This window comes from Oncorhynchus nerka, linkage group LG22 (genome assembly GCF_034236695.1).
Source record: "Oncorhynchus nerka isolate Pitt River linkage group LG22, Oner_Uvic_2.0, whole genome shotgun sequence".
Taxonomy (NCBI): Eukaryota; Metazoa; Chordata; class Actinopteri; order Salmoniformes; family Salmonidae; genus Oncorhynchus; species Oncorhynchus nerka.
The window spans coordinates 71,496,160-71,520,086 of record NC_088417.1 but is presented as its reverse complement, the minus strand read 5'-3'; the positions used below and the strand labels follow the sequence as shown (position 1 = coordinate 71,520,086).

Sequence of the window (23,927 nt, the reverse complement as noted above, 5' to 3'; positions counted from 1 at the left end):
GGACAACAGATGACGGTAGCCTTGAAGTGTATATATAGTCTTGACTTTATCTCTGCCCACACAAAAATAATCATAATACATTTAAGACTTTACTGAATAAAATTAACATTTGGTATTATTCAATATCACTGTAAATATACTGAACAAAAATGTGTTTATCACATTATTCATGAGCTGAAATAAAAGATCCCAGAAATGGTCAATTTGCACAAAAAGCTTCTCTCCCAAACTTTGTGCAGAAATGTGTTTACATCCCAGTTTGTGCGCATTTCTCCTTTGCCAAGATAATCCAGCCACCTGACAGGTGTGTCATATCAAGAAGCTGATTAAACAGCATGATCATTACACAGGTGCACATTGTGCTGGGGACAAAAGGCCACTGTAAAATGTGCAGTTGTGTCACAACAATGCCACAGATGTTGAAAGAGCATGTAGTTGGCATGCTGACTGCAGGAATGTCCACCAGAGATGTCGCCAGATATTCATTCATCTACCATAAGCCGCATTCCAGCATAATTGTAGAGAATTTGGCAGTACGTCCAACTGGCCTCACAACGGCAGACGTGTAACCATGCCAGCCCAGGACCTCCACATCCGGCTTCTTCTCCTGCAGGATCATCTGAGCCCAGCCACCCAGATAGCTGATGAAACTGAGGAGTATTCTGTCTGTAATAAAGCCCTTTTGTGGTATAAAACTTGTTCTGATTGGCTGGGCCTGGCTCCCCACTGGGTCGGCCTGTGCCCACCATGGCTGCGCCCCTGCCCAGTCGTGATATCATAGATTAGGGCCTAATGAATTTCTTCAATGACCGATTTCCTTATATGAACTGTAAACTCAGTAAAACCGTTCATTGTTGCATGTGTTAATATTTTAGTTCAGTATATAACAATGTTCTATCCTTGCATATTGTGCTTCAGTGCATGTATTTGGCACCTTCTACTGTTAGGAATGGAGCTCTACAATGTCTATAATTAAACAACAAGACACAAGGAGGTGTGGTATATGGCCAATATACCACGGCTAAGGGCTGATCTTATGCGCGATGCGTCACGGAGTGCCTGGACACAGCCCTTAGCCGTGGTATATTGGCCATATACCACAAACCCCCGAGGTGCCTTATCGCTATTATAAACTGGTTACCAATGTAATTAGAGCAGTAAAAATAAAATGTTTTGTCATACCCGTGGTATACCGTCTGATATACCACGACTGTCAGCCAATTATAATTCAGGGCTCGAACCAGTTTAAAATTCTCAATATGACCTGAAGTAAAACTGAACTGACATAACAGAAATCGATATGTAAATGCAGGGAGTGAGTAAGAGGTGTTCGGATGGTTCAGTGATTTGGATCATAGTGCTGGCAACACAGTGGGTTTGAACTTTGATTCCACTGATGGAAAGGATACAATGATGTTCCATGGCCCCAGCCGCAGCCAGTTGGGCCAGAAGCCCTTGTAGAGGGCAAAGAATCCCTCGTTCTTCCATGTCTGCATTACTCCGTCCAGCGTGCCTTTATACATGGGGTTCCCTGACAGCACTCGCTGGTTCATCATACGTGTCCGCACTACATCCACTGGGTTGGAGGCTAGCGCCCCCGCCAGGCCACACATAAAACTGGAACTGCAGGAAGAGACAGAAGTGGGAGAAGCCAGAGGTTCAGGTGTAATATGCTCACTCACTAATGTGTAATATGCACACTCAATATAAAACCTTTTTAAAGAGAGCATGTCGGTACATATGGGAAAACAAATAGTATTTTTATAGATGCATTATCCAATATTGATGTCTAAACTCACATAAAGTGTGTGAGTATGGTGTCTCCCATGGTGCCAGACTTGATGAGGTGCTTTTTAGTGATGTCATAGACAGGAAGCTCCACTCCCACTACGATGGCTGCCCGCTGAGCTGTAGGGATGACGCCCTGAGGATGACAACAATGTAAATAATCTGAGTGTAGCAGTCACTCAACGGTATTCAGATGGCCTAAAAAAAAACAGCTCTCTCACTGGTCACCATCTTACACAACAACAAAGACCACAAAAACAAAATCCTAACAACAGTATGCCTATATACTTCACCTACTACTGCTGTCCCAACCACACATTACATGGGGGTAGTTTAGGACAAATCAGAGCCACTGTTTGATAGGTTGTGACAGAGAGAGGACCACTCACCCTCCACAGGCCACGGGTTCCCTCTGTCTGGTAGATGCTAATGAAGTTGGACATCATACTGCCTTGTAACAGACTGCCCTGTGCCTGCATACGGATCTGAACACAGAACATCAGGGCTTGCGTTCAGCAGGCCAGAACGGTGTGGAACGTTCAGACAGAAATCTATTATAGAACAAACATGCCTCGGACACAAAAAGGAATCACATTAGTTCTATTCATGACATTTCTATCTGCAATATCCAGTATCTAGATCTTCTTTAAAATACTTATTTTTTTTACCTTGACGACATCAGTGGGGTTGGCCAGAGAGGAGGACAAGACTCCAGACACCACTCCACAGAACACATTGATCACCATGGTCTCATCTGTCAGGGCAAACACAGGACAGCCCGTTACTCCTCCACATAACACACACACACACACGCACGCACACACACACACACACAAATAGAGAGAAATGCTAGAAAGACAGAAGTATGTTCCACGTAATAACAAGAGGCTATAATTCTGAGCAAGAAGATTTGCAAATGATCTATTATTTCAAGGTGAACATACAATCTAAAAGATCAACACAAACATGCAGTAATTCAACTCCAGACAGAGAATCATGAGAATTAGAAAGCCTACATGTACATAAAGAAAAACAGAGAGCCATTATCCTAGTCATTATCATAAGTAAAAAATGACTACCAACTACATCTATCTGCAATTTGGATTTGTCACCATTTCACAACATACCACTACTGTATTATTGATACACTACCGTAATGGGACAGAGTGAGACTGCACCCTGTCTCTCTTACAGTACGAGGTTTGAAATGGAATGGGGACCTTCATTTATTTACTAGATGTTATGACAGTTGGGGTTAGGACAAGAGATTATTAGTCACCGGCAAACAAAACAAATCTACAGTGGAAGTAGGTGTGACACAAGCGCAGGAAAAAAATAATGGATCAAGTTAAGAACAATAGTTACAGTGAAACCTTGATCAATGTGACCAATAGTTAGTGTGGTCCTGGCACCGTTCACTATGGCAGGAGAACGGGCACTGGATTCCCCGCCCAACCACCACCACACCAGGCAAACCACAGCCTGTATCAAAATAAGCATTCAAAACACAGTGGCACATCCTGGCAGAGTGAGGCATGCAGAGTGAAGAAGCACAACAGCAGAGAGGTCTTCTGTTTACAACACACACAATCACAAATAAAACCCAGTCACCACTCCCTACTAACCCCAATCCTTATTATCGCAGAAAATAATCTGAGTCAACCCCTATACTAACTAGGTGAACCCCTGTCAGACTTTGTTTGGTCCATTTCTCTAATTTCTCTAGTGGTTCAAATGATATTGTCATTGTTTGTACAGTAATTACAAATAGTCTCTCAGTGGAAAGTGATTCCTGTGATATGGGGATACATGCTGACGCTGGTTAATGTAATGCAAACCTATTGATAGACAGCGGAGGAGATTTGTTCCCTCTTGTCATGGAGGCTCCCAGTCATCTGTTTAGATTGGGCATTAGTGACAGCAGTTAGGCGTTCTCCATCTGTGTCAATGCAGGTTGTCTAGACAGGTATTTGAAAGGTTTTCCCCAGCGGTTATGTTTGCGGATGAGGGTATGAGATAGCGCCCTGTCAACACTATTGGAAGGCCTAGAAACAAAACACTGATCTTCAGAAGAATCAGCACAATGGTCTATTTTAAAATTACAGGCTTTATTTAAATCCCTGTTGTTTCTTTGTGTGTGAAAATTAACAGTATATGGTGAAGTAAAATCAAGTGCTGACTGCTGTCCCCCCTACCCTTTCAGGTTGGCCAGCTTCTCTCTCCCCCTCTCCCACACACACACACACACACACACACACACACACACACACACACACACGGCTGTAAAGGGGTGACTGTCCTGTCCTGGTATGAGTATTTGGAATGTCAGTCCCTAACATGAATTTGGCTGGGAGTTCAGTATTAGATCAAAAGCTATATGGGTGGAGCAAACAAAGAGAATATGATGTGAGATAGAAAGCAGTGGGGACAGAGTCATTGAAACCCACCTTCCGGATGGGTCACAAATAACCTCTTCAGTGTGTTGTATGTCCCAATCTTGATGGTCCCATAGGAGGCTTGCCTCAGGAGAGCTGGGGAGATGCTGCATGGAAAAAGATAAAGACAAAAGTAATATCAGGGAATGTCACTTCTATGAACAAGTGAAGAGGCACTCTGCCTAATTTTCACATTACCTTTCCATCAGGACTGTCAAGACTTTGGAAGGAATTTTTATTCTGCCTGTGGAGCTCAGTTCCCTAAATCAACTCTTGTTTAGGTTGCACACTATTGACAATTGTTGTCATCACACTAGTTCTAGACTCCCTGAGAGCAGAATGACCTAACAGGTACTGGATTTCAAAAGCAGTTCCCTGATAAAAACCACAGCCAAGAAGAGCACTTCGCCCCTAGGTTGTGCTAAAGATACTGCCCACTTTCAAAGGTCACCCTCTCACAAACGAGACCAGATTCCATGTCAGTAGCTCAGAGGTCAAATGTTGATATTATCCTTGAGAATGAGAGAAGGTTCTAGTAGAGTTTATTTTGATTCGTGGATAGTGGTTTACATGATAATGATCTAACTGTGTTCTAAGAAGAAAAATATTGTGTTTGATTCCATGTTCTAAAATGGTAGAACTGAGAGAGTCTTGGACACTGTGTATACTTACAAATTAAACATTTACTGACAAGTTCACCCACTTGGCCACATAGATCTTTGTCAAAGCATGACTTTTCAAAAACAAAAATGTTGAATTTGCAAGTACAATGCGCAGCGTAGCGGTCACTTGCACCGTTGTTCAGTTCTTCAGTTGTTGCTTCTCCAATGCACCTTTGAGCTAAGATGTTGTTTTATATTGTGTTAGTCCCTGACCTAAGCCTCTTCTAAGAACTCAGACCTGGACATTGTGTCCTGGATGTTGACATACTCAGGCCAGGAGCTTAAGCTGACCTGACAGTTTATTGCCTCCCTACAGTAGTCCTGTAATGTGTGAATACCATGTATGGATCACATACTTTGTTTAGTTTGTAAAAACGTTTGCCAATTCACTGAAGGGAACAATGCACTGAGACATTTGCAAAAATCTCTCTAGTCACCAGCATTGACATGATCAATTCTGATAAACTGCAGAAGATTACTACAATTTTGCATATAGTACCAAGTAGGGCCTAGGGCTACATTTAGACTGACTGCCACAAATCCAGCATGAGGTTGCATTACACTGTGCAAATAGCATGAACATATGGTTATGTATTGCATAGCATTTAACATGATCATCTACAACAAAAGTATATTGTAAACATGGAATGACAGCCCTTTATGTCCTCCTCCTAGCCATGATAGCAGGCATCTGGAATACAATAACCACTTAGAATTTTTGCTATGCAGTGTTCATGGTGTTTTCATATTCATACGCACCAGGCAGTCATCTGATCTAAGTTGTGGCCATTACACACAAAATAAATCTTGCATGTGTACCAGTATTGCTTCCGTCCCTCTCCTCGCACCAATCTGGGCTTGAACCAGGGACCCTCAGCACACATCGACAACAGTCACCCTTGAAGAATCATTACATATCGCTTGCAAGGGAACAACTACTTAAAGGTTTTATAGCGAGTGATGTCACTGATTGAAACACTACTAGCGTGCATCGCTAACTAGCTAGCCATTTCCCAACAGTTACACATGACGCAAAACAAGTTGTACCCTTCCAGGGATAGACATTAAGGTCAGAAAGGCATTCCCTCATTGGGCAAGTCAGGAATATTTACTTGCCAGAAAATGTAAAGTAGCTATTATTACCTACAGACAGGGGTGGAACCAGTAAGACTAGCCTACTGGAATACTGGCATTTTGGTTGTTATCAGGGGGGGGGGGTCACCTGCCCAAAGGTGCAACCAGAGCAGACTCACTCGCCTTGGGCAATAGGGCAAGCCTTAATGTCAATCCCTGCCCATCCAATCCAAACAGGTATATATGTTCCAACATAGCACACCATAACGTGTGGGTCGGCAGGTAGCCTAGTGGTTAGAACGTTGGACTAGTAACTGGAAGGTTGCAAGATCGAATCCCCGAGCTGACAAGGTAAAAATCTGTTGTTCTGCCCCTGAACAAGGCAATTAACCCACAAGGCCATCATTGAAAATAAGAATTTGTTCTTAACTGACTTGCCTAGTTAAATAAATGTAATATGTTATTTTCTATAGTGTAAACCATATTATTTTTGCTCACCCAGAGTACAGTGCCTTGATGCCCTCCTCCTTGCCGATCTTGAACAGGGCGTGGAACATGCCCCGGTAGCGCACCTCCATGTACTGGGACTGGCCCTGCACCTGCAGCCGTGTCTTAGTCAGGTCTATGGGGAATGTACCTAGGGGGAGAACAACAGACAACATCATGACAACATTGTCTCGTTTAGAGATTACAGGTAGTATATCAATGAAGAAAGTTCAGATGACACACAGTGAGCCCTGAGTAACTAATGCCACGTTCACATTCTAGTCGGAATTAGAAAACTCAGAAATGTACGGCTTGCTGATTCTTTAAAACACGGCACGTGTATAATTACAACCAGTTAGCAAGATGGAAATTTCTGAATTTCCTAGTTCCGACTAGCACGGGAATGCAGCATTTAGGTCAGCTAATAAAATGCTATGCAAGTTTTCCAGGAAGTAGCCTTGCTTTTTTTTTTTTATATACTTTTGTACGCTTTTTGAATGGTATGCAATGGCCAAAAATCACAAATACAATATACAGTGCATTCAGACCACTTGACTTTTTCCACATTTTATAAAATTTCAACCTCATTCTAAAATGGATTCAATTATATATTTCCCCCCTCAACCTACACACAATACCCAATAATAACAAACTAAAAACTAGTTTTTAGAAATGTTTGCAAAAAATAAGGAAATATGACATTTACGTAAGTATTCAGACCCTTTACTCAGTACTTTGTTGAAGCAACGTTGGCAGTGATTACAGCATAGAGTATTCTTGGGTATGACACTACAAGCTTGGCACACCTGTATTTGGGGAGTTTCTCACATTCATCTCTACAGATCCTCTCAAGCTCTGTCAGGTTGGATGGGGAGCGTCGCTGCACAGCTATTTTCAGGTCTCTCCAGAGATGTTCAATCGGGCTCAAGTCTGGGCTCTGGCTGGGCCATTCAAGAACATTCAGAAACTTGTATCAAAGCCACTCCTGTGTTGGACTTGGCTGTGTGCTTAGGGTCGTTGTCCTGTTGGAAGGTGAACCTCCCCCAGTCTGAGCTGTTGAGCTCTCTGGAGCAGGTTTTCATCAAGGATCTCTCTGTACATCTTTGCCTCAATCCTGACTAGTCTCCCAGTCCCTGCCTCTGAAAAACATCCCCACAGCATGATGCTGCCACCACGCTTCACCATAGGGATGATGCCTGGTTTCCTCCAGACCAAAGAGTTCAATCTCGGTTTCATCAGACCAGAGAATCTTGTTTCTTAAGGTCAGAGTCATTTAGGTGCCTTTTGGCAAACTCCAAACTGTCTGGCCATGCGTCTTTTACTGAGGAGTGGCATCCGTTTGGCCACTCTACCATAAATGCCTGATTAGTGGAGTGCTGCAGAGATGGTTTGTCCTTCTGGAAAGTTCTCCCATCTCTGCAGAGGACCACTGGAGCTCTGTCAGAGTGACCATTGGGTTCTTGGTCCCCTCCCTGACCAAGGTTGCTCATTCTCGTGAAGCATGGACAAGGAGGTGTGATGATGTGGGGGTGCTTTGCTGGTGACACTGTCAGTGATTTATTTAGAATTCAAGGCACACTTAACCAGCATGGCTACCACAGTATTTTGCAGCGATACACCATCCCATCTGGTTTGCGCTTAGTGGGACTATCATTTGTTTATCAACAGGACAATGACCCAACACACCTCCAGGCTGTGTAAGGGCTATTTGACCAAGAATGAGAGTGATGGGAGTGCTGCATCAGATGACCTGGCCTCCACAATCATCCGACCTCAACCCGATTGAGATGGTTTGGGATGAGTTGGACCACAGAGTTTAGGAAAAGCAGCCAACAATTGCTCAGCATATGTGGGAACTCCTTCAAGACTGTTGGAAAAGCATTCCATGTGACTACCTCATGAAGCTGGTTGAGAGAATGCCAAGAGTGTACAAAGCTGTCATCAATGCAAAGGGTGGCTACTTTGAATAATCTAAAATATATTTTGATTTGTTTAACACTTTCGTGGTTACTACATGATTCCATGTGTTATTTCATAGTTTTGATGTCTTCACTATTATTCTACAATGTAGAAAATAGTAAAAAGAAAAGAAAACCCTTGAATGAGTAGGTGTGTCCAAACTTTTGACTAGAACTGTATGCATGTGTGTACACACACACACGAAGGGGAGACAGGTTAAAGAATCATTTTTAAGACTTGAGACATGGATTGTGTATGTGTGCCATTCAGAGGGTGAATGGGCAAGACAAAATATTTAAGTGCCTTTGAATGGGATATGGTAGTTGGTTCTCAGGCTCACCTACTAACAAACATTCCATTCTGGCTTTAAAAGCCTGCCAAAAACTAAATGCATTGTGCCCAACTATTTGAGTGCGTCAAGAACGTTGCTGTTTTTTTTTACGCTCAACAGTTTCCTGTGTGTGTAAAGAATGGTCCACCACCCAAAGGACATCCAGCCAACTTGACACAACCGTGGAAAGCATTGGAGTCAACATGGGCCAGTATCCCTGTGGAACGCTTTCGACACCTTGTAGAGTCCATTGCCAGACTAAATTAGGCTACTCTGAGGGCAAAAGGGGTGCAACTCAATACTAGGAAGGTATTCCTAATGTTTTGTACACTCAGTGTGTGTATGTATATATATATATTCCATTCTATATATATATATATATATATATATATATATATATATATATATATATTCACACAATTAATTTAATGACATAATTGTCAAGCCCCTTCAAAAGATAAGGGGACATGATACTGAAGTAAAGAGGAAGAGGTGATTACTTTCACAGGGTTTACCATCACAGGCTATATTTTCTCAATACAATGAGGTGGAGTAACAATGCATTGATTGTAATTAAAACCAACATGATTGCTTTCAGCAAATAGGTGTGTTGCATTGTTTAGCTTTTTTCTAAGGAGCAGTATCATTTAAGTTGGTTTATCTAAGTAAATCTATAATTGATTGGGGTTGCACACAATTGCATCACTGTAGATCTACTCCAATGGAGTAGCATCATTAATCATTTGATGCAGCATCCATCATTTAGGGCCTTCGCCATCACTCAAGAAGAGAGACTGATGCAAATCTCGCAGTGCTTCTCAATGTGATGGATCTAAACATACGTCTTAAATGTGTGTGACTATAATAATAATAAAATGAATGCATGACTCAAATAAATTAGATTAGTGTGAAATGGTTTGGTGCATCACTTACCGAATTCTGCGACAATAGAGGCCATCCCTCCGTAGATGAACGGTTTCCAGTTCAGGTTGGTCATTTCGGTGGTGGCCGCTTCTACGTGATGGAGCCCTGCTAAAAACAACAGCAGGCCGCCGAAATACAAATAAAGAAATTGTTGTAATCGTACATCATGTAACATTGTGCTACCTGATTTGATTACTCCCGGAGAGCTCATACAATCAGCATCACAGAATATTGCGCCGGAAAGGAACGCCTCTCTCAAAGAGTCATGAAATTAGCCATCTCAAACATTGAGAATTTCTATTGGCTGCCATTTAAGTCAATCAACATTTAAAGGATTTCAATTGGTTTTGGTTGTTTCATTCCCCGCCCACATCACTGTGTGTAGGATAATGCGAGTGACAGCAATGTCATTCATATTTTCACCACAAGATGAGACAATGTAATGTTATCTGATACTACCAGCTCAACTTTTAAAATACAGAGGTGAGTCCCAGTCCTATCTGAAATGTCAATCAAATCAAAGGAATAATCGTTCATTTAGCAGAACCCGCGTTGGCCGCCAGGTCCGCGACAACCAGCTTGCTACTATAGTTACTGTAGATTGTTAGCTAAAGCCAACAGTTCTAGAAATAAGTTACGAAACCCGCTACAAACTGCAACACCACATAATGACACCTACCAGTAATGTAAATACAAGTTGTGCACTGCTATTTTATTTTGGATTCCATATCTTCGACATCAAGTGGGTTTATTCAATAAATAAAACACAAAAGTTATCCGGCTACGTAGCTTTCCATTTCTAGTGGATTTGTGCCGAAAGAGGAACAGAGGGCACCGGAAGTTTCCGGTACCATTTGGAAGGGTACGCGATAATGATGCAACGCCCTTTTTTAATGTAGTTTGCCTTTGTTACAATTTTCCTAGGCCTACATATACATTTATCATGTAGTAAATATATTACGTCATATGGCTGTCTATTACTCCAGACTTATGTTGTGAGTTAAAGGTATAGGCATATAAAAAATATACTGGCAAACATTTATGAAAACAAATGTAAATTGTATTATATCAGTTTTGATAGGCCTACAGCATGAATGACAAAATACTAAACTGTTATAACATTTAGATCAATCAAGTGGTACAAATGTATTTAACATATTATCTTCAATGTTGGGGAAGATACTCAGATACTTAACTAAAGTTACTACAAAAAAGAAAATTATTGCCTAATTCACCTTTTTTAAATGTAATTTTAGTCTTTAGTTTCAGTAGTTAGCTACACCGCTACATGGCAAAAAAGTCATTAACTACTGAAAACACTACCTAGATTTGAATGTATTTAAACTACCACCAAGCTAATGCAAAGTTGAACTACATGTTGTTCAATACTCCCCATCTTCCCATAATTTGCACAAGGTAAAAGCCCAGTTTTATTTCATGAAGACAGCACATACTGCACTATATGCATTCATGGAGCAGATTTAACAAAACTCAATCACATCAATTCCAGCAGGGCATCTTTTCCATGTCCAGTGGTAGCTTTGAAGCTCACTGAAAGCATTCATTTATTGACCATCATGTAGTAATAACTGCTCCGTTTTCCAGAAGAGGGCATGAAATGAATGACATCTTTGAATGATCCTGTAATTGGCTTTTCCAGCACGCGCATTACAATGCATTACAATTTCTTCAGCTATGCAAAAGCATGCTCATAATACTTAATACATGGCAAAGGTATGTTCATACTCATTCATACTCTGCAAAAATAAAAATGCTCTCTGTGAATGGCATTCTGTGTGCACAACAAATTTACCAGCTACTTAAATCGGTCTGTGGTGTCTCCCCTCAAGGCAAGAGCAACTGTAACCGATGTGAAATGGCTAGCCAGTTAATGGTGGTGCACGCTAATAGCGTTTCAATCGGTGACGTCACTCGCTCTGAGACCTGAAGTAGTTGTTCCCCTTGCTCTGCAAGAGCTGCGGCTTTTGTGGCGCGATGGGTAACGATGCTTCGTGGGTGACTGTTGATTGTGTGCAGAGGGTCCCTGGTTCGAGCCCGGGGCGAGGGACGGATGAAAGTTATACTGTTACATTGGTGCCGTGACCCGCATCACTGGTTGCTGCGGAAAAGGAGGAGGTCAAAAGGGGGGTGAGTGTAACCGATGTGAAACGGCTAGCTAGTTAGCAGTGGTGTGCGCTAATAGTGTTTCAATCGGTGACGTCACTCGCAGACCTGAAGTAGTTGTTCCCCTCTGCAAGGGCCGCGGGATTTGTGGCGCGATGGGTAACGATGCTTCGCGGGTGGCTGTTGTTGATGTGTGCCTGGTTCGAGCCCAGGTTGAGGCGAGGGACGGAAGCAATACTGTTACACAACCACACCCTACATCGTTATGCCTACGGAAAGCTGCCAAAATAAAATCCACAGTGTCAATGGCCAGCTCATTGTATCCCATCCATGTATTACAAATGTGTTGCCTCCTGTGCAAACAATGGTGCTAACATTCAAGTTCTATAACGGAAAGATCAGTCAAGCATATAAAAGGGAACAGCCTGAGCAACAGAATCACAGGTGAAACCTGAAAACATAATAGACCTACAAGTATGTTTGCGTCCAGGGCCACCCCTAGCCACTAAGAGACATAAGCGGCCACTAGGGGCCCCCAAACCACACAAACAAACTCAGACAGGCAGAGAGTTAGAATAGTAGAATATTTGGTTGTACATCAGGTTTCTCTTGTCATGTCAGTCACTGACAGTCACTCAATTAGCCCATGTCAACAATTTTTGGGATTGGTAACCAGCAATCGAAACTTGTAGTAATCATGGACGAATTACCAACCAGACACGCAGGGCACATGCCCAGGGACCCTGAATGCCAGTGGGCCCCCATTGATTGTATTAGTCACTCCCACTCAGAAATCATATTATATTAACATGGCATGAGTCATGGCCAAATGTGTAGAATTGCAGGAAATTAGCTTTAAAACTGCACATTTTTATCTCTACAAAATAAGTAGAATTCCATGAAATGAATTATAAAATTGCTAAATGTTCTCTCCAGCCCATGCAAAATGTGTAGTATTGCAGTAACTTAACTTTAAAATATACTTTTTTTTCTCTCTGCTGTCAAGAGGGGGACCACTAAAATGTTTTGCCCGCAAGGTGGGGGACCCCCCAACCAAATCTCGCGCGTCCACCACCTCATTCACATCTCACACAACAAGCCCAGTAGGATCTCAACTAAATCTGAATCAATAACAAAAAAAATACTATTACAGTGAACTGCAATGGTAAGAGGGATCTCTAAGAATGTTCAGGTGTTCCAAAAAAACAATACATGACTGTGAGAGCACTATTTGTCCTCTTGCTCTGTCTGTGGCAGGTGCTCTGCAGGTCATCTCCATTGGATGGAAAGGGTAGGGCAGTAGAGTTACTCAGTCTTGAGGATGATGAGTGTTAACGAGCTCCACAAGATCACAAAGTGGTTCGCATAAGCCTCGTGACTCGTTGGTACAGCTGCTGGACAACTGTCATGAGATTCCTAAAATGGTTTGTCAAAAGAGCACAAAAGACATGATCAGTGAGTGGTGCCAAACACAGCAAACTGTTCAAGGTAAGGTTCTGTTTAACATACTGTATTAAATATATATATATTTATATTCGAGCAAAGATACTTCATTATTACTTTGTTAATTACTTTATGAATACCTTATTTATTACCCTTACTGTGAATATATTAAGACAAAAAAAGTAACTCGATAGCAATCTTGTTTTTACATCCTGTATTGTTATACTGTGTATTTCATTCTCTATCAAGCGAGGAAACATATGCCAACACACACATGTAAAAAAACACACACATAAAACAGAGGACATGTCACTACCTCAGATTGTTGCAAATTACCAACAGATGAACAGATAAGACATTATTAACACACATCATGATTCATGACTAAGACATTTTTGCCCATCACACAAATACAAACACTCGGGCAAACACACTGAAATACACACTCACTCACACCTGTACACACACATACTCACCGGGTGCTAATGGAGACACAGTTGTTGGGGTTGAAGCAGAAGAGCGAAGCCACGCAGTAGACACAGCCCAACAACATGGACAGCAGCCATCTCTTTAAAGACATCTTTAATTCACAGTCCAAACAATTCTCAACTTCAGAGTTCAAGCCCAAGACAGGAGGTACTGTAGTCTATTGAAAGAATAACATGGCATGGTGGGGTTGAGAACCCGTAGGTGAGGAGTGGGTAGTGCTAGCCGTATACAGGGTGAGAATGCCTACTGGTACAGGGGCAGTGGGCACAATTACTGCTGACCAACAGAAGTTTTGAATGGCACTGAAAGGTCTAGTAGGGATGAATAACATTCCCACATTGTATCTCTGTGGGAGCCAGAGTTTTTTTTACCCTCTGTGATAAAAAGAGGATCTTTGCTCTACATGAAAAGATCACTGTGTACTTGATGTGAACCTGATACTGTTTAGACTGACCTGGTTGGGTTGTTGTGGCTGAGGGTGTGATAGAGGAGGGAGTTGAGAAATAGTTACAGAAAGAGAGAGGAGACATGTACAGTTGAAGTCTGAAGTTTACATACACCTTTGCCAAATATATTTAAACTCAGTTTTTCACAATTCCTGACATTTAATCAGAGTAAAAATTCCCTGTCTTAGGTCAGTTAGGATCACCACTTTATTTTTTAAGAATGTGAAATGTCAGAATAATAGTAGAAAGAGATTTATTTCAGCTTTTATTTCTTTCATCACATTCCCATTGGGTCAGACGTTTACATACACTCAATTAGTATTTGGTAGTGTTGCCTCTTAAACTGTTTAACTTGGGTCAAACGTTTCAGGTAGCCTTCCACAAGCTTCCCACAATAAGTTGGGTGAATTTTGGCCAATTCCTCCTGACAGAGCTTGTGTAACTGAGTCAGGTTTGTAGGCCTCCTTGCTCGCAAACACTTTTTCAGTTCTGCCCACAAATTTTCCATAGGATTGAGGTCAGGGCTTTATGATGGCCACTCCAATACCTTGACTTTGTTGTCCTTAAGCCATTTTGCCACAACTTTGGAAGTATGCTTGGGGTCATTGTCCATTTGAAAGTCCCATTTGCGACCAAGCTTTAACTTTCTGGCTGAAGTCTTGTTGCTTCGATATATCCACATCATTTTCCATCCTCATGATGCCGTCTATTTTGTGAAGTGCACCAGTCCCTCCTGCAGCAATGCACCCCCACAACGTGATGCTGCCACCCCCGTGCTCCACGGTTGGGATGGTGTTCTTCGGCCTCCAAACATAATGATGGTCATTATGGCCAAACAGTTCTATTTTTTTTTCATCAGACCAGAGAACGTTTCTCCAAAATGTACGATATTTGTCCCCATGTGCAGTTGCAAACCGTAGTCTGTTTTTTTATGGCGGTTAAAGAGCAGTAGCTTCTTCCTTGCTGAGCGGCTTGTTTTACTGTGGATATAGATGCTGTTGTACCTGTTTCCTCCAGCATCTTCACAAGGTCCTTCGCTGTTGTTCTAGCATTGAATTGCACTTTTCGCACCAAAGTACGTTCATCTCTAGGAAACAGAAGGCATCTCCTTCCTGAGCGGTATGATGGCTGCGTGATCCCATGGTGTTTATACTTGCGTACTATTGTTTGTATAGATGAATGTGGTACCATCAGGCTTTTGGAAATTGCTCCCAAGGATGAACCAGACTATTGGAGGTCTACAATTTACTTTTGTGAGGTCTTGGCTGATTTCTTTTGATTTTCCCATGATATCAAGCAAAGAGGCACTGAGTGTGAAGGTAGGCCTTGAAATACATCCACAGGTACACCAGCAATTGACTCAAATGATGTCAATTAGCCTATCAGAAGCCTCTAAAGCCATGACATCATTTTCTGGAATTTTCCAAGCTGTTTAAAGGTACAGTCAACTTGGTGTATGTAAACTTCTGACCCACTGGAATTATGATACAGTGTTGGAAAAATGACTTGTGTCATGCACAAAGTAGATGTTCTAACCAACTTGCCAAAACTATAGTTTATTAACGAGAAATTTGTGGTGGTTGAAAAATGAGTTTTAATGACTCCAACCTAAGTGTATGTAAACTTCCGACTTAAACTGTAAATGCATACTCTTATGAGGAAGTTGGGTAGTCATTTGTGCAGGGTTATGTCACCCAATGAAATGTTTCCCATATGTAAAACGGAAGTAGTTGACTGATAACAGAGATTCGTGTCATCCTGTCTGGCAAATATAAACTCTCTCTCCCTGTCTCTCATTCTCTCCCTATCATGTATTTTGCCTCTGTTTGTTTAGAGCTGTGTAAATACATACATAAAACCCTTAGCCATAACGTCCAATAGGTACAGTGGTTAGTCACAGCACATTTTGTACAGCACTGTGATTGTGCAGTGTTGTGTGCCAAGATGAAGGGGCTTCTCAAGATGAAAATTCCTTCTATAATACACTGCTCAAAAAAATAAAGGGAACGCTTAAACAACACAATGTAACTCCAAGTCAATCACACTTCTGTGAAATCAAACTGTCCACTTAGGAAGCAACACTGATTGACAATAAATTTCACATGCTGTTGTGCAAATGGAATAGACAACAGGTGGAAATTAGGCAATTAGCAAGACCCCCCCCCCCCCCCCAATAAAGGAGTGATTCTGCAGGTGATAACCACAGACCACTTCTCAGTTCCTATGCTTCCTGGCTGATGTGTTGGTCACTTTTGAATGCTGGCGGTGCTTTCACTCTAGTGGTAGCATGAGACGGAGTCTACAACCCACACAAGTGGCTCAAGTAGTGCAGCTCATCCAGGATGGCACATCAATGCGAGCTGTGGCAAGAAGGTTTGCTGTGTCTGTCAGCGTAGTGTCCAGAGCATGGAGGAGCTACCAGGAGACAGGCCAGTGCATCAGGAGACGAGGAGGCCGTAGGAGGGCACCAACCCAGCAGCAGGACCGCTACCTCCGCCTTTGTGCAAAGAGGAGCAGGAGGAGCACTGCCAGAGCCCTGCAAAATGACCTCCAGCAGGCCACAAATGTGCATGTGTCTGCTCAAACGGTCAGAAACAGACTCCATGAGGGTGGTATGAGGGCCCGGCGTCCACAGGTGGGGGTTGTGCTTACAGCCCAACAACGTGCAGGACGTTTGGCATTTGCCAGAGAACACCAAGATTGGCAAATTCGCCACTGGTGCCCTGTGCTCTTCACAGATGAAAGCAGGTTCACACTGAGCACGTGTGACAGTCTGGAGATGCCATGGAGAACGTTCTGCTGCCTGCAACATCCTGCAGCATGACCGGTTTGGCGATGGGTCAGTCATGGTGTGGGGTGGCATTTCTTTGGGGGGCCACACAGCCCTCCATGTGCTCGCCAGAGGTAGCCTGACTGCCATTATGTACCGAGATGAGATCCTCAGACCCCTTGTGAGACCATATGCTGGTGTGGTTGGCCCTGGGTTCCTCCTAATGCAAGACAATGCTAGACCTCATGTGGCTGGAGTGTGTCAGCAGTTCCTGCAAGAGGAAGGCATTGATGCTATGGACTGGCCCGCCCGTTCCCCAGACCTGAATCCAATTGAGCACATCTGGGACATCATGTCTCGCTCCATCCACCAACGCCACGTTGCACCACAGACTGTCCAGGAGTTGGCGGATGCTTTAGCCCAGGTCTGGGAGGAGATCCCTCAGGAGACCATCCGCCACCTCATTAGGAGCATGCCCAGGCATTGTAGGGAGGTCATACAGGCACGTGGAGGCCACACACACTACTGAGCCTCATTTTGACTTGTTTTAAGGACATTACATCAAAGTTGGATCCGCCTGTAGTGTGGTTTTCCACTTTAATTTTGAGTGTGACTCCAAATCCAGACCTCCATGGGTTGATAAATTTGATTCCCATTGATAATTTTTGTGTGATTTTGTTGTCAGCACATTCAACTATGTAAAGGAAAAGTATTTAATAAGAATATTTCATTCATTCAGATCTAGGATGTGTTATTTTAGTGTTCCCTTTATTTTTTTGAGCAGTGTATTATTTTTGCTAGTACTCACCTTAGACACTAGAGGAGCCAAGAGAGCAGATACTCTTTGTTGATTCTAGTAAGTGGGAGTAGATGGTTGTTTTCTCTTCCGTGTCTCTATCTGGATTTTTTTCTTCTGTGTGTTTCCTAAAGGACTCACATATATGCCTACAGATGGGTCTTCCCAAGAGACACACCACAGAAAACTCTTCCTCTCTTACCTTACTGCCCTACTTATTGAATTCAATGAACAGGGCTTTAAAAAACACTAATGACTTTATGATGAAGATACAGATGGCATCGAAAGCGGATCTATCTTAGTGTATTGTCAGATTATGTTTATACTGCATACTACTGTCATTAACCCAGATTTGGTGGTGGTGGTGAACCCTTGTGGAAAATGGCCCCATCATCCCGAATGTCTGCACCAGGGACTCTTCGAGGTGACTGGGATGACAGCCAGATAGCAGGCTGGACAAGAGTCAGATGCAGAGGAACCACAGCTGCAGACGAGAGAGGCGGGGAGATACTTTGCCCTCTCAGGAGCAAAGGCACATCAGGAGTGGATGAGTACCCTCTGAATGTTCTACCTTTTTTTCCATCACTTTTTAATTAACAGCACTTTTTATTATTGTTTTACAAGGAGTTTGACAGAGAAAGATATTAACAAGAAACATTTACAGAAGTCAATACAAATAGGAAAAAGGGTCTTTGGATTCAAATGTCAATATACCAACCACAGCAGGAGTGGATGTTGGTGGATATAATTGATTTGTTTTGAGGGGGTGGGGATCTCACAGATATACAAGACATAGAGCTTGTATATGACTCAATGACAGCTTACAATAAGACATGCTGGATAGGAGAGTCGGGTGGCAACCTCACAGCCATGATGCCTGGTGTGAGACCTATACCAACCCCTGTTGTCTGCACCTCAATGACACCAGAAATTATGGGATGGATCCTGAGTGTGGCCTGTCTCCTCATTATCTCAACCAACCTGCTGGTAGCTGCTGCTCTGTTTCAGCTAATGTGCAGGAAGGGCAGTCAAAGCTGGTGCTTCGTTATCAACCTGGCCATGCCAGATACCTTGATGTCCCTAACAACAGGGTTTCATTTCAATTCAGGGGATGAACAGACTCAATTTGTGAATTATTGATCAACTGGATAAGGAACATGATATATTTTTACACTAATAATCTAAATACAGTATTGTATAGTATGTTTGTTATTCTCCTCTGCTCTGCAGGCATGGCGCGGCAGCTACAGCAGAGAAACTTCGACAGCAGCAGCCTTTGCACCTTCTTCTCTGTCATCCGTCCTCAGGGCTTCATTGTGGTGTTCTGTGCTGGCTTCTTCCCCATCCTCTCTGTCTTCAACTACTTCTACCTGGACATCCTGAAGATTGCCTGCGGCCACCAGATGCAGATCCGTCAGGCCAGCTAAAGGCTTCCACAGCGCAGCCACTACTGGGGCCACGCCAAGGCCCTGAGGACTGTGGCTCTGCTGGTGGTCTGTTTCACCATCTGCTGGTGCCGTTTGTGGTGTGTGTGGTGCAGGTGTTGTGTGAGGGCTGTGAGTTGTACAAGGTGCTGGAGAACGACCTGTAGCTGCTGGGGCTGTCCAACCCCCTCATCAACCCTCTGGTGTACGCCTGCTGGCAGAGGGAGGTGTGGCTGAAGATCGGGGCACTCATCTCCGTTAAGGACAGGTTCAGGAACACAGCTGTGTTAGAGGCTAGTGAGAGATGTCAGACAGAGCTGCGTATACTGCGTACACTTATACTGTTATATCTGTGGACAATGCCCTGAGCCTGGACCCCACCTTCCCCCGGTCACCACTGAACAGGGCCACACTGTATCGCTTTCTGCCTCAACCACCTTGTAAATGACTTAAACATTTTGAGAACAACTCATTGAGGTTGAATAAACCAATTTGAACACTTACTGTGGCAGCTTAGAACTTTCTCCATTTCTGGTAGAAACGGTTCACGTCACACGTCTGGCGACAGCAACCAACTGCCAAGAACAACCAAAAGTGGAAAAATAACAGAGTGAGATGGATGTGGAGACATCATGAAACCTATTTGCTGTTTTTCCTCTGTTTCATCTACTAACCTAATTGATATGATCTCTGCAAAGAATGGACTTTGTCCCTCTGCATTCCCACCCAGCTAGCACATAATGCTCTGATCGCTATATGTTTCTTAGAGCATGTTTGCTCTGGGAATGGTGCAGGATAGTTACTTTGCTTTGGAACATTCTCAGTACATTGAACTTGACAAAATAATGTTATTTTTTTTTGTATTTCATTACTTTAACAGAACGTTTCCTAAAAGTTCAAACTTGGTTACATTTAATTACATTTTTTGTTAATGTTCTAGGAACCTTTTCCAACTGGATTGACATTGGGAATATCATCAAATTGTTCTGAGAATGTTAAGAAACAATGTTCTCCTGTGGGAATTTCAGTACTGCAGCATAATGTTTTCTGTAGGATTACACATGGTTCAATTTTCTCAGAACACTACAAATATGTTCCATAAAAACCCAATAATTGGCCACACCTGATCTTACTAAGTGCTTGTTTAATTTGAAATGGGGTCTGTTTGAATAAACTAAAATGAACAGCTTTGTATGAGTAAAAAAACATGGCATCATGGTGGATAAAGAACAGAAGATCATAGCTTTAAATCTCATTGACACAGTGCCACAGTGTTTGCATGATTAATGCCGAAGCAAATTCAATTCCATGTGTCCTATCTGTGCTTGGAGATCAAAACAGTTAAACTAAGCTAGCAGTGTTATTAAGTCTTTATTGAAACGTTCAGTGAAAATTTTAAGGAAAATAAAATAACCTAGAATTTCTGTTCTCAGAACATTAATAAAATCTCCCAGGAACACTTTTAGGGAACCATAGTAAAATGTCCTCAGAACCTCCCTGCAACATTAAAATGTATGTTCCCAGAGCAGCCATCGCCTGTATTGTGGGAGGTAATATTGTCAACCAACCATTAGGATGCTTTTGCTTGACCCACGCGAACGTGACCAATGTCATGACTGAAACAGGAGCCAACATTGCTGCAATTCATGTATACAGTGGATATGTACAAATGACTGTGATATTTGAGTCTTTCTCTCTCACCAGTTGAGTGTACAATGTACAAACATATATATTTTCAGTTTGAGTGTTTTGATATGTGATACATTTTTTATGTTTAGTTCAACATTATAAAGAAAAACTTTTATAAACAATGACAACACCGCCATGTTGCACTGAGCCTTGCTGTTGGAAAACAACATCAGTAGCTAGGTTTCCACCTAATTGGCGACAGATTTCCATGCAAATATTCTAAAATCTGCATTAAAAAAAAGATGCACCTTTTCCCACCAGAGATGTTTCCATCAAATTGACTTGTTGCAGATAAGAAGCTGTGCGTGATGATGTAGTGCAGATAAAACTACTTTTGCAGTTAAATTCGAATGTACCGAATAAAAATTTAAAGTTAAATGGGTTTCCATCACATTTTCAACTGTACTGATGGTTTTCTCGCAATTTGTTTTGCGTTATATAGCGAATTTGCCCACTCTGGTATTGACACTGCATGTTTTTCCGACTAGTCCTAGTGGGAGGATCACACAACATGTTATCGCGGGACTCCAAGTTTATTTAGATATGATCGTTATAATATCAATATTTGCCCATAAAAGCGTTTCCACCGACATTTCATGCATAATTAATCCCACCTTGTCTAGCTGGACAGTTTACCGAAAAAATGTTCTGCTTCCATCAGGCCTGTCATTAAATATTTTTTCCGACATGTACTTTACTCGCATTAAAAGGTTGGATGGAAACCCGGTTAGTGTCACACTTTAGGCTGTCCCAGATGCACCTCCCCCGAATTCACTCTTCGACTTTTGTCTACATTCGGTTGCTTTCACCTTACCACTTAAACGAGCCCATTGTCTATGTGTGTCTGAGAAGCAGTGGTAGAAAAAGTACTCATTTGTAATACTTGAGTAAAAGTAAAGATAACTAAAAAGTTAATTACTCAAGTAAAAGTGAAAGTCACCAAGTAAAATACTATTTGAGTAAAAGTCTAAAAGTATTTGGTTTGAAATATATTTAAGTATTAAAAATACATGGAATTGCTCAAATATACTTATATGGCCTTTGGAAAGTTTTCAGACCCCTTGACTTTTTCCACATTTTGTTAAATTACAGTCTTATTCTAAAATTGATTCAATTGTTTTTTTTCCCTCATCAATCTACACACAATAACCCATAATGGCACAGCAAAAATAGGTTTTTAGAAATGTTTGCAAAAAAAAACTGAAATATGACATTTACGTAAGTAATTCAGACCTGGAGGTGAACCTTGTCCCTAGTCTGAGCTGTTGAGCTGGAGCAGGTTTTCATCAAGGATCTCTCTGTACTTTGCTCTGTTCATCTTTGCCTCAATCCTGACTAGTCTCCCAGTCGCTGCTGCTGAAAAACATCCCCACAGCATGATGCTGCCACCGCCATGCTTCCCCGTAGGGATGGTGCCAGGTTTCCTCCAGACGCAACACTTGGCATTCAAGCGAAAGTGTTCAATCTTGTTTTCATCAGACCAGATAATCTTATTTCTCATGGTGTGACAGTCTTTAGGTGCCTTTTGGCAAACTCCAAGCGGGCTGTCATGTGCCTTTTACTGAGGAGTGGCTTCCGTCTGGCCACTCTACCATAAAGGCCTGATTGGTGGAGTGCTGCAGATGGTTGCCCTTCTGGAAGTTTCTCCCATCTCCACAGAGGAACTCCAGAGCTCTGTCAGAGTGATCATCGGGTTCTTTGTCACCTTTCTGATCTGGGGTGGCAGGGTAGCCTAGTGGTTAGAGCGTTAGACTAGTAACCGGAAGGTTGCAAGTTCAAATCCCTGAGCTGACAAGGTACAAATCTGTTGTTCTGCCCACTAGGCTGTCATTGAAAATAAGAATTTGTTCTTAACTGACTTGCCTAGTTAAATAAAGGTTAAAAAAAATTAAAAGGCCCTTCTCCCCTGATTGCTCAGTTTGGCAGGGGGGGCAGCTCTAGAAAGACCCTTGGTGATTCAAAACTTCTTCCATTTAAAAATTATGGAGGCCACAACAACCTTCAATGCTACAGACATTTTTGGTACCCTTCCCAAGATCTGTGCCTCGACACAATCCGACACAATCCTCTACTGACAACTCCTTCGACCTCATGGCTTGGTTTTTGCTCTGACATGCACTATCAACTGTGGGACCTTATATAGACAGGTGTGTGCCTTACCAAATCATGTCCAATCAATTAAATGTACCATAGGTGGGCTCCAATCAAGTTGTAGAAAAATAATATAGCTGTAACGTAACAAATTGTGGAAAAAGTCAATGGGTCTGAATACTTTCTGAAGGTACTAAGTATTAAAAGTAAAGTATAAAGCACAAAGCACTTAAAATTACTTATATTAAGCAAACCAGAGGGCGGAATGTTCTTGCTTTTTATTTATTTACAGATAGCCAGGGGCAATCAACACTCAGACATAATTTACACATTATTTTTTATGTTTAGTGAGTCCACCAGATCAGAGGCAGTAGGGATGACCAGGGATGGTCTTTTGATACGTGTGTGAATTTGACCATTGTCCTGCCAAAATGTAACGAGTACTTTTGGGTGTAACGAGTACTTTTAAAAAAAAATGTATTGAGTAAAAAGTACATTATTTTCTTTAGGAATGTAGTGAAGTAGAAGTGAAAGTAGGCAAAAATGTAAACAGTAATGTAAAGGACAGATACCCCAAAAAACTACTTAAGTAGTACTTTAAAGTATTTTTTACTTAAGTACTTTACACCACTGTTGAGAGGTGTAAGTAGGTGTATGTGTTTTGAAGTGGAACAGCTTGTTTTGTGTACAAATGGTTGTTCTCTGATCAGTCAGTGATTATATGAACAACTTTTTTTGACAAAGTAATTTCTTATGAAAGTAGTGTGTATTATTACCTCCATTCAGGAGGTACATGGGAAATGTGTGTTATGTTTTATTGCCCACATTTTGCATCATCTCCAAATGATTTACTCTCTTTGTGTCAATGAAGAATTGCTTTACTGTTGTCACTTACAGTACCATAGTGGAAACATATTGACAAAACCTTGATATGAGGTAGGTATTGTTTGAGTGTTTGTTAGTTCAAATAAATGAGACAATGGTTGAATGATTATT

At 42.0% G+C, this 23,927-nt stretch overlaps 1 protein-coding gene and 1 pseudogene across 4 annotated transcripts in view; one reads left to right on the top strand and one right to left on the bottom strand.

Annotated features, from left to right (window-relative positions):
• LOC115105611 (kidney mitochondrial carrier protein 1-like) overlaps positions 1-10,526 on the bottom strand; it is a 16,432-nt gene extending 5,906 nt beyond the window's left edge. The window contains exons 1-9 of one of the 4 annotated variants that reach the window (XM_065007365.1): positions 10,339-10,526; positions 9,669-9,764; positions 6,458-6,596; positions 4,236-4,330; positions 2,457-2,542; positions 2,178-2,273; positions 1,800-1,924; positions 1,410-1,623; positions 28-641 (exon numbers count right to left, since the gene is read on the bottom strand). In XM_065007365.1, coding sequence (XP_064863437.1) covers positions 483-641; positions 1,410-1,623; positions 1,800-1,924; positions 2,178-2,273; positions 2,457-2,542; positions 4,236-4,330; positions 6,458-6,596; positions 9,669-9,732 — 978 coding nt within the window. In that variant the 5' untranslated portion in view covers positions 9,733-9,764; positions 10,339-10,526 and the 3' untranslated portion in view covers positions 28-482. Of the gene's footprint in view, positions 1-27; positions 642-1,409; positions 1,624-1,799; positions 1,925-2,177; positions 2,274-2,456; positions 2,543-3,161; positions 4,331-6,457; positions 6,597-9,668; positions 9,905-10,338 lie in introns of those variants that run through there. The other 3 variants (XM_065007364.1, XM_029627838.2, XM_065007366.1) reach the window with 3 other exon arrangements.
• Positions 10,039-23,927, top strand: LOC115105612 (glucose-dependent insulinotropic receptor-like; annotated as a pseudogene).